Source organism: Archocentrus centrarchus, chromosome 18 (genome assembly GCF_007364275.1).
Source record: "Archocentrus centrarchus isolate MPI-CPG fArcCen1 chromosome 18, fArcCen1, whole genome shotgun sequence".
Taxonomy (NCBI): Eukaryota; Metazoa; Chordata; class Actinopteri; order Cichliformes; family Cichlidae; genus Archocentrus; species Archocentrus centrarchus.
Window position 1 is genome coordinate 1,208,236 of NC_044363.1, and position 14,893 is coordinate 1,223,128.

General features: G+C 40.7%; 1 protein-coding gene across 1 annotated transcript; it reads left to right on the forward strand.

Moving 5' to 3' along the window:
* The first annotated feature begins 6,078 nt into the window (after positions 1-6,078).
* LOC115797553 (placenta-specific gene 8 protein-like) lies at positions 6,079-13,252 on the forward strand. The gene is made up of 4 exons (XM_030754146.1): positions 6,079-6,131; positions 7,614-7,720; positions 7,852-8,006; positions 12,759-13,252. The coding sequence occupies exons 2-4, from the start codon at positions 7,621-7,623 to the stop codon at positions 12,915-12,917; spliced, it is 414 nt and encodes a 137-aa protein (XP_030610006.1). The 5' UTR covers positions 6,079-6,131; positions 7,614-7,620; the 3' UTR covers positions 12,918-13,252.
* Positions 13,253-14,893: the final 1,641 nt, after the last annotated feature.

Here is a 14,893-nt window from a genome sequence, read left to right on the forward strand (position 1 = left end):
AAGGACATGCCAACAGCACAAGTAAATACCTGCAAACACACACACACACACACACACACACACACACACACACACACACACACACACACACACACACACACACACACACACACACAGTTCAGTTCATTTAAAAAGCAAGGAGGTGGTTAGCTTACATTAGCAACACTGACTGCCAAAAGATAACAAAAGCTGACCCCCAGCAGCTCAAGGACTTTTTTAAACGTGTGCATATGTTGTGATGATATCTTGCTTAAAGCTACAATAAACCATTTTTAGAAGATTACATCTTTCTCAAAGTTCCTGGCCTTCAACCTTTATGCTGAACTATAGTAAAAGATATCTGCTCCACCTCAGTGTGTGCAGCACAAAAGTGAAAGAGGTCTCAATGTCATCCAGATCTAAAAGAGAGGTTTGAGGAGGAAGGATTTTCCCCAAATGTCATTCAAGCTTGTGTTGCTTTAAAGCCACGGAATGAATATGAAATAAATGACATTTATTAAAAGCTGTTATGAAATACTCACCACAGTTGCAAGAATTGCCAATATGATATTAAATGATACCTTTTGTCTTGACACTGACTTCATTAAAAAAAAAAAAATTATGTAATTCAGCTCAGTTTTATTTATATACAGTAGCTTCAACTGGCAAAACCGGTCATCTAAAGGTGCTTTATATATCATTTCCTCCCCTTTCTGTCCTCTTCCTGTCTTATTGTCAGTTTGTACTATTTCAGTTTTTCTCAATTGCCAAAACACTAAATCCTGTTGCCTGAACCAAATGCTCAGTGCCCTGGACCCATTTATTGAAATGGTCACCTTTTTTGGCAGAACCTTAAGCACTTTTCACCTAGTGAGACACAACATGCAAACATTTTTTCACCCACTAAAACACATTTTGCACTGTGATGCACTTGGGTTGCATAATGGTAAGCACAGGTAGCAAAAGTGAAAGCACAGGTGTCTCAACTTAAACAGAGCAACTCAAAATTGATCACACGTGTGGATAATGATGTGAAGAAACCAATATAAGCCAATCAGAGAGGAAGAGGAGTAGATACTGTATGCACATTTGTTGTTGTAAAGTTAATGTATGTCTGTATGTATGTATGTGTGTGTGTGTGTGTGTGTGCGCTACAAGTGCTAAAGACTTTATGATCTGATCGCTGTGTTTTCCTTTTTTCTATGTTGTGCGTAATGACTGTTCAGTGGTGTTTTTCATTTTGATTGACTCGGGGTCTGATATGACAACACTGTTTGAACTGTTTTGAGGCAGCAGTTTGTTTTTGCAGGAAGAGTCAGAGGTTTTTGAGAAAGTAGTTTGAAAAATTGAGATTTTTGTTTACAGTTCAGAGACATGGAGGGATGGTTTCAAGAAATGTGTCCTGGCAATTGAGAAAAACTGTAATAAGGTCTTAGATTTCTGAGCAGGCCTCATATATTTTCAGTCTATATTATTTTTTACCCAGCTCTTATGTTACCACTGTTGATCTGCTTTGCAGTCGTTTCTGTCATGTGACGCTGTGGCAGGCAGGTTTGAGGACCCCGACTCAAAAACAGGACTAAACCCAAAACTTCAGCTTTATTGCTGGAAAACTCGGGGCGAAACAAAGTCCAAAACTCCACGGGGAAACAAGAACTCGGACAGACGGCGCACACAGCGGGGGGGCGGGGGGGTGCAGACAATAAAATCACAGCAGGGCAATCGGGGACACATCTGGGAGCACGCCTGAACAGAAAGACTGAGGAAGCAAAACTGAACACAGACAGATGAGACAACAGGTAAACAAGAACGCAGACTTGACACAAGGGGAACAAAACATAACTAAACCATACACAAGACTCAACTAACTAAGTGAAGCACAGCACTCAAACATACTCAAATGGAAACAAACCAAACCCAAGGGCTCACAGAAGAAAAGGCAACAAAACCTCAAAAGTCCAAAAACTCAGACACGCTGGGTCCTAGACCCAGGACCACGGCGGTTTCTGCAGGCTGTGGCTGTTACAGAAGAAGAGAAAGCATTTGTTTGATGTGCGCATGGATTCACTCAGCTGTGTCTAGCAGGATAAAGGCAAATCAGATATCACCATTCTGGCATTGTATATGTTGAAATGCTTTAGTTACAATGATCTTTGGTGTCAGTTTGTGTAACTTTCAAACCTAAACACTCTGTATTACTGCAGTACTGAACTCAAAATCCTGCAGGTCAGCAGAAATAACTGAGAGAGGCTTGTTTATCCAAATTCTTTGATCAGTCAGATTTCAGAGTTGCAGCAAAACTCTGCAATCAAAAAATTTGGGGCTCTTATTTTTATCAAAGTCTTGTAGAAGCAAGTCCACTTCACAGTAGCCATCTTGGCAACATTTTTGTGTAGTTGTTTCCAGCTTAAAAAAAAAAAAGAAAAAATCCTTATCTAAATGGAAGGAGAAAGATCAAAGGAACATTAAACCTCCATGTATTGTTTCTTCACATTTTGCAGATAGATCCAAGCAGAGGTCAGATAGTATCTGGAAAAGCAAACATAAATGTAAACAAACAACAACAAAAAGAAGCATTCCGCCTCAGACGTGTTGAGACCGATTTGGAAGATCCAACTCTCCAGATTCCATGTAAATGTGCATTCATTGGGCTGGTATTTAACTGCCAGCACTTTCTTATCTTCTGCAGAAGAATTTGAACACTTCCGAATGAACAGACAAACCTTCGCCATCATGTCCAAGATCGTGGGGATGATGCTCCTGCTCATCGTTCTAGTCAACTTGTGTGACAAGTCAGGTACATAAAACGATCTTTTCTTTTATCTTTTTCTTAGTAGATGTATACGCTGCTGTTTTACTCACCACAACTTACTCGGCTAAAATGCAAACTATCGCATGCCACTCTGCCTGTCAGTGAGTTTGAGTGGAAGTTTTATACGGGACTAATGAAAAATCTGTTACGGTTCACATGAATGATCATGTGAAATCTTTTTCCCACCTCGTGCAGCTGCTTCTGCTCAGTTTCCTGTGACCAAGTCGGATATTCGCAAATGCAGATGCAAACGCAAACGTGAGTGAACGACCTGTGTTTTTTCATCCTTTTTGGTTAAAAATAAAAGTGCAATAGTGACAAGACGCACATAACGCAAACACTGTGTTAGTATTGCTGTATTGTGGTGTTTCCTTCCTTAAAAAAAGAGAAATTGCACATTTTGGGGCATTTTCTCATGAAATCTTTACCATTGTCAACATTTCCATGTATTATAACAGGCTGTGACTGGAGTTGAATGGAGGAGAATCTCAGTGAGCACCTCTGTTCTCTCTTGCAGTGATTTCCAGTGGCGTATTTAAGTGTCCCAAACAACTCATACCCACAGACAGCCTAGGGAAACATGCTCTGAATAAATGCCTCTGCAGAACAGGAATGGAGCAGGGTAAGTGAAGAGCAGTCGTCTTTGAGGGAGAGAGACTTTCTCGTTCCCGAGATAATATTCAGTGAAGATACTGAAGTCGTTCTTTGCTTTTTGTCTTTTTGCAGATCGTCCAGAGCTTCTGGGGTTCTGCCGTACACTGGGCGCCGCGACGCCGGTGTGATACAAACAAGAGGAAATCCCATTTTGTATGATATTAATCTTGTTATATAGATGCGCGTGAATTTTCTGACATTATAAATAAATACAGATCTTTATTGGGGAGTTTTGCATCCATATTATTAAACATATTTAAGGTTCCAAAAATTCTTTGAAATGTATCTTTAAAAAATCTTTTCAGTTTGAAATAAAAGGAAATTTTAAACATATAATTGTCCACTTTTTGTGTTTGTTTTTTGTTTATTTTGTTTCTCACAAAAGAAGGGGGACATGTGCCAATGGCATAATTTAATTAATTATAGTTCATTAATACGATACACAGATGATCATAGTTAGTTACATCAAGTGTTTTCAAAGCTTCCATAGAGAGAAAATTACACCATTTTAAAGGGGAACAATTCCTTTTCAGTTTCCCAGCCTTCAGTCTTTATGCTTAGTTATAGTAACAGCTATATATTTATATTGAGAGTGGTTTCATTTCTGCCATTCAGAGTTAAATAAAAGTTAAAGGAAAAGGGAAGGACTTTTCCCAATTTTCATTAAAGCACAGATTCCTTTGAAGTCTTGTAATGATTGTAAAATTGGGCTTATGAATCACCGCAGTTAGAGGAATAGCCAATATTACATAAAATAATTATACCCATTTGTCTGGACGCTGTCCATTTATCTATCCATTTTCTCCTGCTTATCCAATTCAGGGTCGCAGGGTGGCTGGAGCAAATCCCAGCTACCATAGGGTGAGAGAGAGGGTACACCCTGGACAGTATTATTAATAATCAAATCCTACATTTTTGAAGAAATGTCATACAGAACTGTGCAAAAGTGTTGAGCCACCCCCATTTCTTTACGTATAATAGCAAACAGGTGTACCGGTGTATTTATTGAAATATGTGTAAACATATGTGTATATAGGATATAGGACAAAAAGAAGAGTTTTACTGTTCTAATGAGCTTGAAAGTTATGACCACTTTTATTCTTCAACATAACCTACACTAGCTATGCTTTTGCAGCATGGCAGGGTGTGGCATATTTGTGAGGCTGTAAAATGCAGCCGTTACCAGTCAGGTGCTTTCCCGATGGTATTGCATGGTAGATGAAAATCTGATGGTATTTTTCTGCATTCAGCATTCCATCAATTTTGACACGATTCCCAACACCCCTGGCTTAAATACAGCAGTTTGAACCAGAAACTTCAAATTTGGATTCATCACTCCATCAGACCTTTTGCTATTGATTTATAGTCAAGTTCTTGAGTAATTTGGTGTACCTCAGCCTTTTCTCCCTGTTTGCCTTCCTTTAGAATGGCTTCCTATTGGCCACCCTTCCACTGAGACCATTACTGATGAGGTTAAAGTAGATGGATCAACTGGAGGTCCACATGCATCTCTCAGGTCCTGTATTAGGTCTTTGCTGGATTTTGATTTTTTATTTTTTTATAGATGATCCAGGGCCCTGGAGTGAAATTTAGATGGTATGGTCAGTATTTGGTGTAAACAACATGAAAGCATCGATCCATCCTGCCTTGTATCAACAGTTCTGGTTGGGGATGATGGTGTAATGGCATTGGCACACTTTGGGCCCCTTAGTACCAACTCAAGATTATGAGTATCATTTGCCCGTCCCTTTCCAATGTGATCACAGTGTACCCATCTTCTGATCGCTGCTTCCATCAATTTGACACACCATGTCATAAAACACAAAGTATCTCAAACTGGTTTCTTGAACATGAAAGTGAGTTCACTGCACTCAGATGGTCTCCACAGTTAGCAGAACATGTCTCTTGTCCTGTCTCTCTCCCTTCAACCCAAAACAAGTCGTGGCAGATGAGTGCTTCCTATCTTCTATGAGTATATTAAATTCCTTCCCAGCATTCCCCCTCTTTTGTTCTATCCTGTTCTTGTCAGTTTGTGCTGTGAATAATCCACATTTTCCTACATTTTTGTGAGTAGATAACTGCCTATTTACTACCTCCCTGGAATGTCACCTCTTTAAATCTTTTTTTTTTTTTTTTTTTTTTATGATCACTCCTCTCAGCTTCGGCCCTTATGGAAGAGAAAAACAGGTTCTGTCTGATAAGGGTATCAGGCCTTTCCCGATATCTGTTTTGCTCACTTCTACAGGGACAATGGGAAATCAGATATCATAGTGGAGATATTGTTTGTGTTGAAATGCTTCAACAAGAATGATCTCTAGAAACCCTTGCACATGGTGCAATTTCAGATGGTGAAATTCCAATCTACTTTGGGTTTTTTTTGTGTTTTTTTCTAAATGGGAAGTGTCCATGCAACCGTCAGTCTTGAACACTCTTTTTTTTTTTCATAGCTTCCCAAACACCCTTTTACACTTTAACTGGACTCAATATACTTCAGGTCAGCAATGCTAACTCGCATGGGAACAAAAAGGCTTGTCTGTCTGACCCATGCTGTTTCATATTTACACCAAAACACTGCAGTGAGGTGGTGACTAAAGAGCAGCATTCACATGCACAAGTAAAAGAGAGAAGAGGAAAAGAAAAAGTCAAACACAGTAGAGCAGAAAACCTGGTTTACGGTTTGGATAAGGTGAGTTATGTGTTCTATCAAAGCTGGTTACACTTTTTTATGCTTTACCTAGAACAGCAATGTGAATCATTCTTCAGACTGAAGGCTGGCTGTAACCGGAACTGCTCTCGTGACAGGGAGAGCTCTGGTGGAATATTTAATCTCCTCGGAGTTTGGAATGTGGCTGAGATAAAACTAAAGGATAACTCAAGTTAGAAGACATTAATGTTTAATTTTCTCTGAGGAAGCTTGCTCCTGGGCTGTTGCTGTGATCTTTTTTTTGTTGAGTAGAATCTTCCAGAAGATTCTGGCTTTGGTTGTGGCCCAGAATCACAGGCCACAAATGCAAAGTTTGCTGCTTTGTACCTTTGTTTTTTTGACTGCTGTGTGGACATGTTAATTTGTGTGGGTTACCCAACAGCAGAAATAAACAAATCACCAAATTATTCACTGAAAATTGTTTACAGATGTTTATTTTTCTAATTGCCAACACACAGATAAGCCACATCAATTTATGAATGCATGAATGTCCCCTCCTTCCTGTGGGCTTACCACTCCAATGCTTCGTGGATCGGGTAGTGGTCAGGAATGGAGGTCTTTTGATGGTTTGATTCCTGGTTGACAAATCTGGCTTTTGGAATATGGAATGTGACCTCTCTGCTGTGGAAGAGTTGGAGTTGTCCTTGGTGAGAGGTGAGAGTTGCCTCTGTGCACCTTTGAATCGAGGAATGGGTCCTTATTGTTATTTCTGCTTATGCACAGTGTATCCAACCTTCTTGGAGTCCCTGGGTGGGGTGCTTGAAGGTGCCTCTGTTTGGGACTGGGGGTGGTGATCTCAGGGGGGGGGGGGGGGGGGGGGGGGGGGGGGGTGTTGTAACTGGGAGGAATGGACTGCCTGACCTGATATACCCAAACATATATAGTGAGGGCTCATTAGGAGTGTCTGGCAATGGCCCTGGTCTACAATACTGTACTGTATCTTCAATTTCCAACTCTGAGAAAGCTTTGACAGCAAGCTGTGGACATTGAGTCCAAGTGGAACATGTTGTGTATCTCCATTGCCAAAGCTGGTGTACGGAGCTGTGGCTGCAAGGTGGTTTGGGCAGGGCCCAGAGTAGAGCCACTACCCCTCCACATTGAAAGGAACCAGTTAAGGTGGTTGGTGTATCTGACCAGGATGCTTCCTGGATGGCTCCTGGGTTAGGTGTTTCGGGCATGTCCCACCAGAAGAAGGCCTCAGTGCAGGCCCAGGACACACTGGAGAGATTATGTCTCTTGGCTGGCTTGGGAATGCGTCAGTGGCCCCCCAGAAGGGCTGGACAAGGTGGATCTGGGTGTCTGCTTAGATTGCTGCCCCTGTGACCCAAATCCTGATAAGTGGCAGAAAATGTATGTATCTATTGATGGATGGGCTAAACAGTAATAAGTTATGAGCATTACAGCCAGTTAAGCCAAGGAATGTAATTGGAATAACACATTAATCCCACTTTATTTTATGGACAGTTCAACAATGTTGCAACAGGTGGTCCAGGTTCAGCCACAGGGCAAGGTTGAGGAGGAGGGCCAGTGGAGCACTGGCCTGTGTGAGTGCTACAAAGACATGGGTGACTGTAAGTACATGAAATCATTGAATTTTCATTGCTGATCTCCAGTGACAGACTGATAGTTGGACTGAACTCATATTAACTGGTGTGTTTCTGTGTGTGTGAGTTGATATAGTGCATTTATGTAATCTGTGCAGGTTGTTTCGCCCTGTGCTGCCTCCCAGTCTTTACCTGTAAAGTCACCAGTGCAGTGGGAGTGTGTCCCTGCCTGCCTCTGCTTGACTGTATAGGCTGTGTACCACCAGCTTCTCTGGCCATGAGGGCTTCTGTCAGAGAGCGATATGGCATAAAGGTACAAGAAAACAGCACAAATTTCACCTTTTCCAGCCCCCAAAAAGGGCCCTTGTTTCCTTATGCAATGCACCTCTAACCTCTTAGGGAGAACTGGCCTCCCTGAGCCACACCAAAACATTAATACATTGCAGCATTAATAATAAAGTTATCATTGTGATTAAATGCAAGCTGGGTATGAATTCTAGCTGTTTGAAAGTTAGACAGATTTCTGTCACTTTAAAATTTTTTGACAAATTATGGAAGATTGTTTTACAATTCAAGCTCAAAATCTAAAATAACTTTTACATTTTCACAATAATATTAGATGTACAATATCAGTAAAAGTTTCTTGAAGTTATCAAAGAGCTGCTACGCATGCACGTCTGTTATTGTCCTCATTGAGACTGTGCTGCCATATAAATAAAACTAAAGTGTTCTGCAAAACAGATACCAGTTCTGCACCATGTAGTCACATGCTACTACATACTGAATTTGGGCTTCTTAAAGAATATGTGCAATTCTGAAATCTTTTGATTTTGCACACAAAATAGGTGCAAAATCAGTCAGATTCACAATGTGAAGACTAGTCATTAGGATTCAGTATGTGGATCTCACAATCAGACACAATCAGAACCATTCTAAATTGATAGGCAGGTGTCAGCTATTTGCAATCAGCATACTACCTACTGCCTTTTTAAGGACATCTGTTTGCCTAGAGCTGTACTCATGAAGACAACGGTAAAGCCGTTGTTAGAGATAAACATGTCTGTCAAAGAAGAAAATAGAATCACACTTTTTATTGTTTACATAGAAGAAATAGAAAAATTAAGGTTTGGACATCAGTGCCTGAGGCCATGAATGCTGTGCTCTCTGTGAAATAGAGTGTGTCTCAAAGTTCTACCATCAATTGTGTTACAACCCCCCTACCTGCAAGGTGTAGGGGTCACAGGGAGTATAACACAGATACGCTGGCAAACCACAAACTGAATCCTGTGGGCACTTAAATTAGGCAGGAAACAAGTAGAGGGGAGAGAGAGGAGGAGAGCAAATCTCTTTCAAAAAGAGGCCAAAGGTCAGTGGACAAAACAATTAATGCTTCGATCTTAAATATGATCAGTCTATCCTTATTAATAGGCTACATGCGACAGGCTTTTAAGGTGACAGTAATTAAACTAATTAGCTAATTGTAGGCCGATCTCCAACCTTTCTTTTCTCTCAAAAGTTCTTGAAAGAGTAGTTGTAAAACAGCCAACTGATCAGAGGAATGGCTTATTTGAAGAGTTTCAGCCAGGATGCAGAATTCATTACAGTACAGAAGCAGCAAAGGTTACAAATGATCTTCTTATGGCCTCTGACAGTGGACTAATTTCTGTGTTGGACAAGCACAGGTAGTGGAGTTCCATGTTGACTTTCACAATCGCAAGTAATGAAAATGAAAGTGATGCTATCTAACAAGCACGAAAAGACATCCATTTTGTGGTTACTTGTAATTGTTTTCTTTTTTAAAATTGATTAAATCCAAGCTGTTTTATTCTATGATTAAAAGTAGCTCTGTTTGTACTGGGAAATGAAAGCACAAACACATTTGAATAAGAAAAATATTGATTAAATTAAATTCTTTCAGTCAAATGAGGGAAGCTGTCCCTGTCGTCCTGATGTCACGAGAAACACAACGTAGCTGACTGCTGCCTGATTCACCACACTAATGTCCCCAGCTCAATTACACAGAGCTGATAATCCTGATATTAGCTGAGGAGATACAGATATACAAGTGATTAATCACAATAGCAGCACACAGGAGAAATAGCTGCAACACCACTTGATGTTCCCATAATGGCATCAGTTAGTACTTTAGCAATGCAAACAATGTTGTTAGTCTATGTGGTAACATTACAGTAGATATGTGGTGTTTGTTAAATAAATAAGTCTGCATAAGTGCTATGAATAACCTAATGAATAAACAACTAAATACTGAGCTGCTCTGGCACCCACCTACTGCCTCACTGCTGTGTTTGTCCACACTGAGCACTCATCCACCTGCATGTGTGAACACAGACTCCTGATAGACATCAGGTCGCCGTCACTGATCAGTGCTCAGCTAATGTGAAACAGATGTTTCCCATGCAAACAGCAAATGCTGAGTTAGATGGTGGATAAGGCCAGGCTGTCCTTTCTGGGACAGTGAAGAGAAGGAGAGATAAGGTGGGAGTGGTTGAAGGCCAGGAAGGCAGATGCTGGAGCGCTGCCATCGCAGAGAAGGAGGTGGTTGGTAATGTTGGCTTCGATGGAGGTGGAGTGGGCTGTCAATGGCTGTCAATACCGCAGAGCATGAGCTAGGATGGTGCCAAAAATTCTTATGAAAACAAGTCCTAGCATGTAGGTTGTTTGTGAAACAAGGCAACTATTCTCTCACAAGAGGAAGGAGATGAGGCCTAACAGTGTATATCATGAAAGTAAAGCTTTCAACAGATTCAATGTATTTGGATGCAGAAACGTTCATGGTCAGCTTTCTGTAAAAATTAAATATATGTATCCTGCTGCAGTTTCTTATCAGGCTTCTAACAAAACTTGAGTTGACCTCAGTTTCAGTAGCTGTGCTATCAGGATGGAAGTTGTATCTGTTTGTTGATCTGTCAGATTTTTCCATAGACATAGACGCCCACAGAGAATCATGGGGTCGACCGTGGTGTTTACTAAGCTCAGTGGGCTTTTTTGTGCTGCTCTGAGATTCACATTTGTGGTTTTAGATTAAATCTCTTAACAATTAGATGGACTCCCATGGAATTTGGTACAAGCTATCCTCAACATGGTTTTGCTTTAAGGGAAATACTTTAATTGCTATTGGATAGATTGCCACAAGAGTTGTCAGACACCTAATAGAGCAGGAATGTGGCACATCAGGCGCGGCACATCATCAAATGTAGTACTTCAAGTTTGGTACCATTGATCTGATGCATACCAGATGAATTCTCTGGGGTTTCCCTGACTTACCTTTATAATTACCATGAGCTTGGAATGTGGTGTTGAGTGAAAAATCTGTCTTGTCATTTAACAGCAGCATGTCCAGCGTGTACCCTGCCTCTAGTCCAGTGACAGGCCCCAACCTCTCACAACCCTATTGCAAAAGTTCACATAGAAACATCAGTGACTCAATGAAGGGAGCCACTGTATGACTGACAGTTGGACAAGAAAAATGCACATGCCAGCATTGTAAGCAAAGTGGTGGTAATTTGTGTTTTTCATTTCAGAAAAACAGTTTATGTTAGTAATGGTTTATAGTTTTTTAAGCGTTAGTGAGCTGGCATTTCGTCACAGCAACCATATTTTTCAGCGTTAAAAATGGTAAATGGTAAATGGACTAGTTCTTATATAGCGCTTTTCTACTCAGATATGAGCACTCAAAGCGCTTACACAACACGTTCACATTTACCCCATGCACACGCATTCATACAAGCACTTCCATGATTAATTAATTAAGCTAAGTGCTTTAATCGTCTAACATTCACTCACATTCATACTCCGACGGAACGGTCAGAGTGCAACTTGGGGTTAAGTATCTTGCCCAAGGATACATTGGCATGCAGCCTGCAGTAGCCAGGATTTGAACCACTGACCTTCCAATCAGTAGGTGACCTGCTCTACCTACTGAGCTACAGCCACCCCAAAAGGTTTAGTCTGCTTTTATGACTAGAAATAAAGAGCTGAACATGAAGCGAAATACTCCCTTGGAGTTTTTCTGTAACAAGGCCGTTTTCTCTACCTTTTGTCAGTCCTGTACAAAAGATACTGGAAGGTTGTGGGCCCTAATGGATAATAACATACAGCTAAAGGATGACTTGATGATTTTTTTTTTTTTTTTAAATAATATTCCAATCAGCTCACATTTTTATTAGTACTAGGCGCACACATTAGCAAGCTAACATGCTAGCTTGACAGTGAAACACCAGCGTATCCGAGCTGCCAGTCTAAGTACAGCTGCATCCACAAACCATACAGGTGCAGTGCACAGACGAACACACATGCTAATCAGTGCAGGAGAATTTCATTCACCAAATCTGAAGCGCAAACTTCAGAGACCCACAAAACTTCCACTTAGGCCTAGCAGAGGCTGCCTGTTGGTAAAGATCATATTACATCATAATCAAGACAAAAGAAGAAGTTTAATGTACACAATAGACTTTCTACTCAGCAGTGAGAAGTGATAGTAAGGAAGAAAAGCTGACAGAACCTGGACTCAAAGTTGCCGTGCTGACTCAGTATCATGAAGGGAAAATCACATGCTGAAGCTGCACATGGAATGAACATCGACTGTTTTACTGTTTCTCAGACTTTATTGATTTATCAAATCTCACCCACCAACCTGACATTACTGACAAGCCCTTTCTCTGTTGCTATGAGAAAAGACTTGGCTGCAAGAGCCTCACTGTCCTCAGAGAGACGATTCTCACTGAAACACAAGAACACTCAGTACTCATGCACTGACAAATACACTGCCTGCTATTTACTTCAAGCAGTTGTATACTATTATTATAGCACTATTAGCTTCAATATTTGCTTTTTTTAAAAATTTGGTCTTCTGTGGGACATGTTTGTCATAAATTTGCCAAAAAGAAACACTGCAAAACTACAATGTCTAACTTTAAGTAATGCTATGTTACTGCATTACCAGTGTGCTGTATTACCAATGTGTTTCTTTTGCACCTAAATGCAAATGTTCACCTTTTGTTTGAGCCTCCCACTTGTGTTCAGGATTTTCTTGTGTGTCTTACAGGGGAGTGTGTGGAGTGACTGCCTGTATGGATGCTGCTGCTATCCGCTATCTTGGCTCCAAATCTCCAGGGAGCTGAAGAGAAGAGCAGCATCCCACGCCTCTTCTTCCTCAGCCAGATACACCCCTCTAACATCCCTGCAGGGGGCGCACTTGGTCTAGACACATCCAGAACTGACTTTGTCCTTGCAGTGCGTCCTCCAGAGTACAGGAGTTGATTTAATCACATTTCCTCTGCTCTGCAGCCCCTCCCGGTTACCTCAGAGAATTCAGCAGGGACACAATGCATCCTGTTGAGAGGAAAGTTCAGCTTGTCCCAAGATGAAGAGAAAGAACTGTGATAAAATTCATTCAAATATTAGAGCAAGGTTTTTGAGTTCCTTTGAGATTATACGCTTTCACTGGTGGAAACTACTACAGCTGCAGCTCTACAAACAATTTATTTTAGTAACTTTTGAAACAATTACAAATGTTATTGATCCCGGGCTCGGGGCCCAACCCAAGTCTGAGGACCTCTGGATCAAAAATTGTATTTGAAGTTCATTTAGCTGACATTACTTTTACTGGGGACCGTTAATGCATGCTGCTCTATGTTTGTCAAAGTGGAACTTCTTAGCACTGTTTCCTTGAATAGAGTAAATGCAAGACACCAAAACATACTGATATAAGGGTTATAAATACTGATGGATATGTGAAAGAATGACACAGTCACCATGGTGTCACCATTGTGTTGACATCACGGTGACTGTTTCCGTTTTGATTATTTTAAACCCAACATTATAAGTGATAGACACTTGATTGTGAATCACAAGGTAGCGACGCACAGAAGCATGCCTTACTTTATCAGTTATTTTACTCTAAATGGCAATCGTTTACAAAATGAACACCATGCTGCGACTTAGTCATGGATCAAGTGAGCAAAAATGCCAATTTCATATAGAAGTCTATGCAACCATGTACCATGGGTGACATTGCACATTCATTCAAAGATAACATTTTCTACATGAGTTTTTAATCTACATTCCTCAAAATTCCAGAGGTGACGTGAGCTGATAGTAATGTTTCATGCCCCGACTTTGCCGTTTAGACTTTGTTTTTATATTAAATGCTCACCTTCCAGTAGAATGAAGGAAACACAAACACAACACTCTTTACAATTTTAACACACAGCAGGCACTACACATGAAATTATACAACACTATTTTCCAGGACTTTAATGCCACATTATTTTTGAGCAAAATCACATCTGTTTTTGTTGATAAATAATTGCATTTATACTAAATGAACATATTTAATTAAGATTTGAAAATCCATCCATCCATCCATGTTCTTATCCACTTACATGTATCCAGCTCAGGGCTGTGAGGGGGCTAAACAGCAAGAACTGAAGATCATTCATTAAAAACTGACCTGCTAGTTCTGCTAACTTATAACTCGGCAGAATATCAAATACCTTATGATTACTCACAGTAAATGTTCTCCATTTCAGTGTCATACTAACGTCCGTGTCTCTTTGGCTGCTCTCTGCTCAGGTGCCATTGTGGAATATTTTGTGTTGATTGTTCGAAAGAATTCTAAGAAAATATTAAATGTTGCAAACCTGATGTTTAAACAATACTGTGATGTGAATCCAAGGAGAGGCCAGTTGTTTGTGCATTTCATGAAGAACAGATGCAATATTCAAAATACAGGCGCAGAGTCACATGGCACTGCTGTAAATGACTCTTTCACCCTCACTGTGTGTCTCTGTGGCAGTTTAAACTTTTCATTTCAAAGTTTGATGATGTCTGAGATTTAAAGGGTTGCACGGTGGTCAGATGATATCTGACTGTCGAGTGTGTTAGTGTTGGACTGGATAGACCACCTTGTGAAAAACATCTTATGCTGTCCTGTCACATTTACTGCTTTCTAGCAGGGCGAAAAGTTGCCCCACTGCCCAAGAAATCCATCAGTCCATCCAGTGTGAAAGTTCCCTGAACTCAGTGAACTTTCACACTGGATGGAGTGTGAAAGTGAGTGTGAAAGGTTGTTCGTCTTTCTGTGTTGGCCCTGTGACAGGCTGGCGACCTGTTCAGGGTGTACCCTGCCTCTCGCCCTATGACAGCTGGGATAGGCTCCAGCCCCCCCGCGACCCTGAA

Coding starts and splice junctions, on each gene's coding strand:
- LOC115797553 (XM_030754146.1), top strand. CDS start 7,621: ATGTTGCAACAGGTGGTCCAGGTTCAGCCACAGGGCAAGGTTGAGGAG. Junction 7,721..7,851: donor CTACAAAGACATGGGTGACT/GTAAGTACATGA, acceptor TAATCTGTGCAG/GTTGTTTCGCCCTGTGCTGC. Junction 8,007..12,758: donor GAGAGCGATATGGCATAAAG/GTACAAGAAAAC, acceptor TGTGTCTTACAG/GGGAGTGTGTGGAGTGACTG.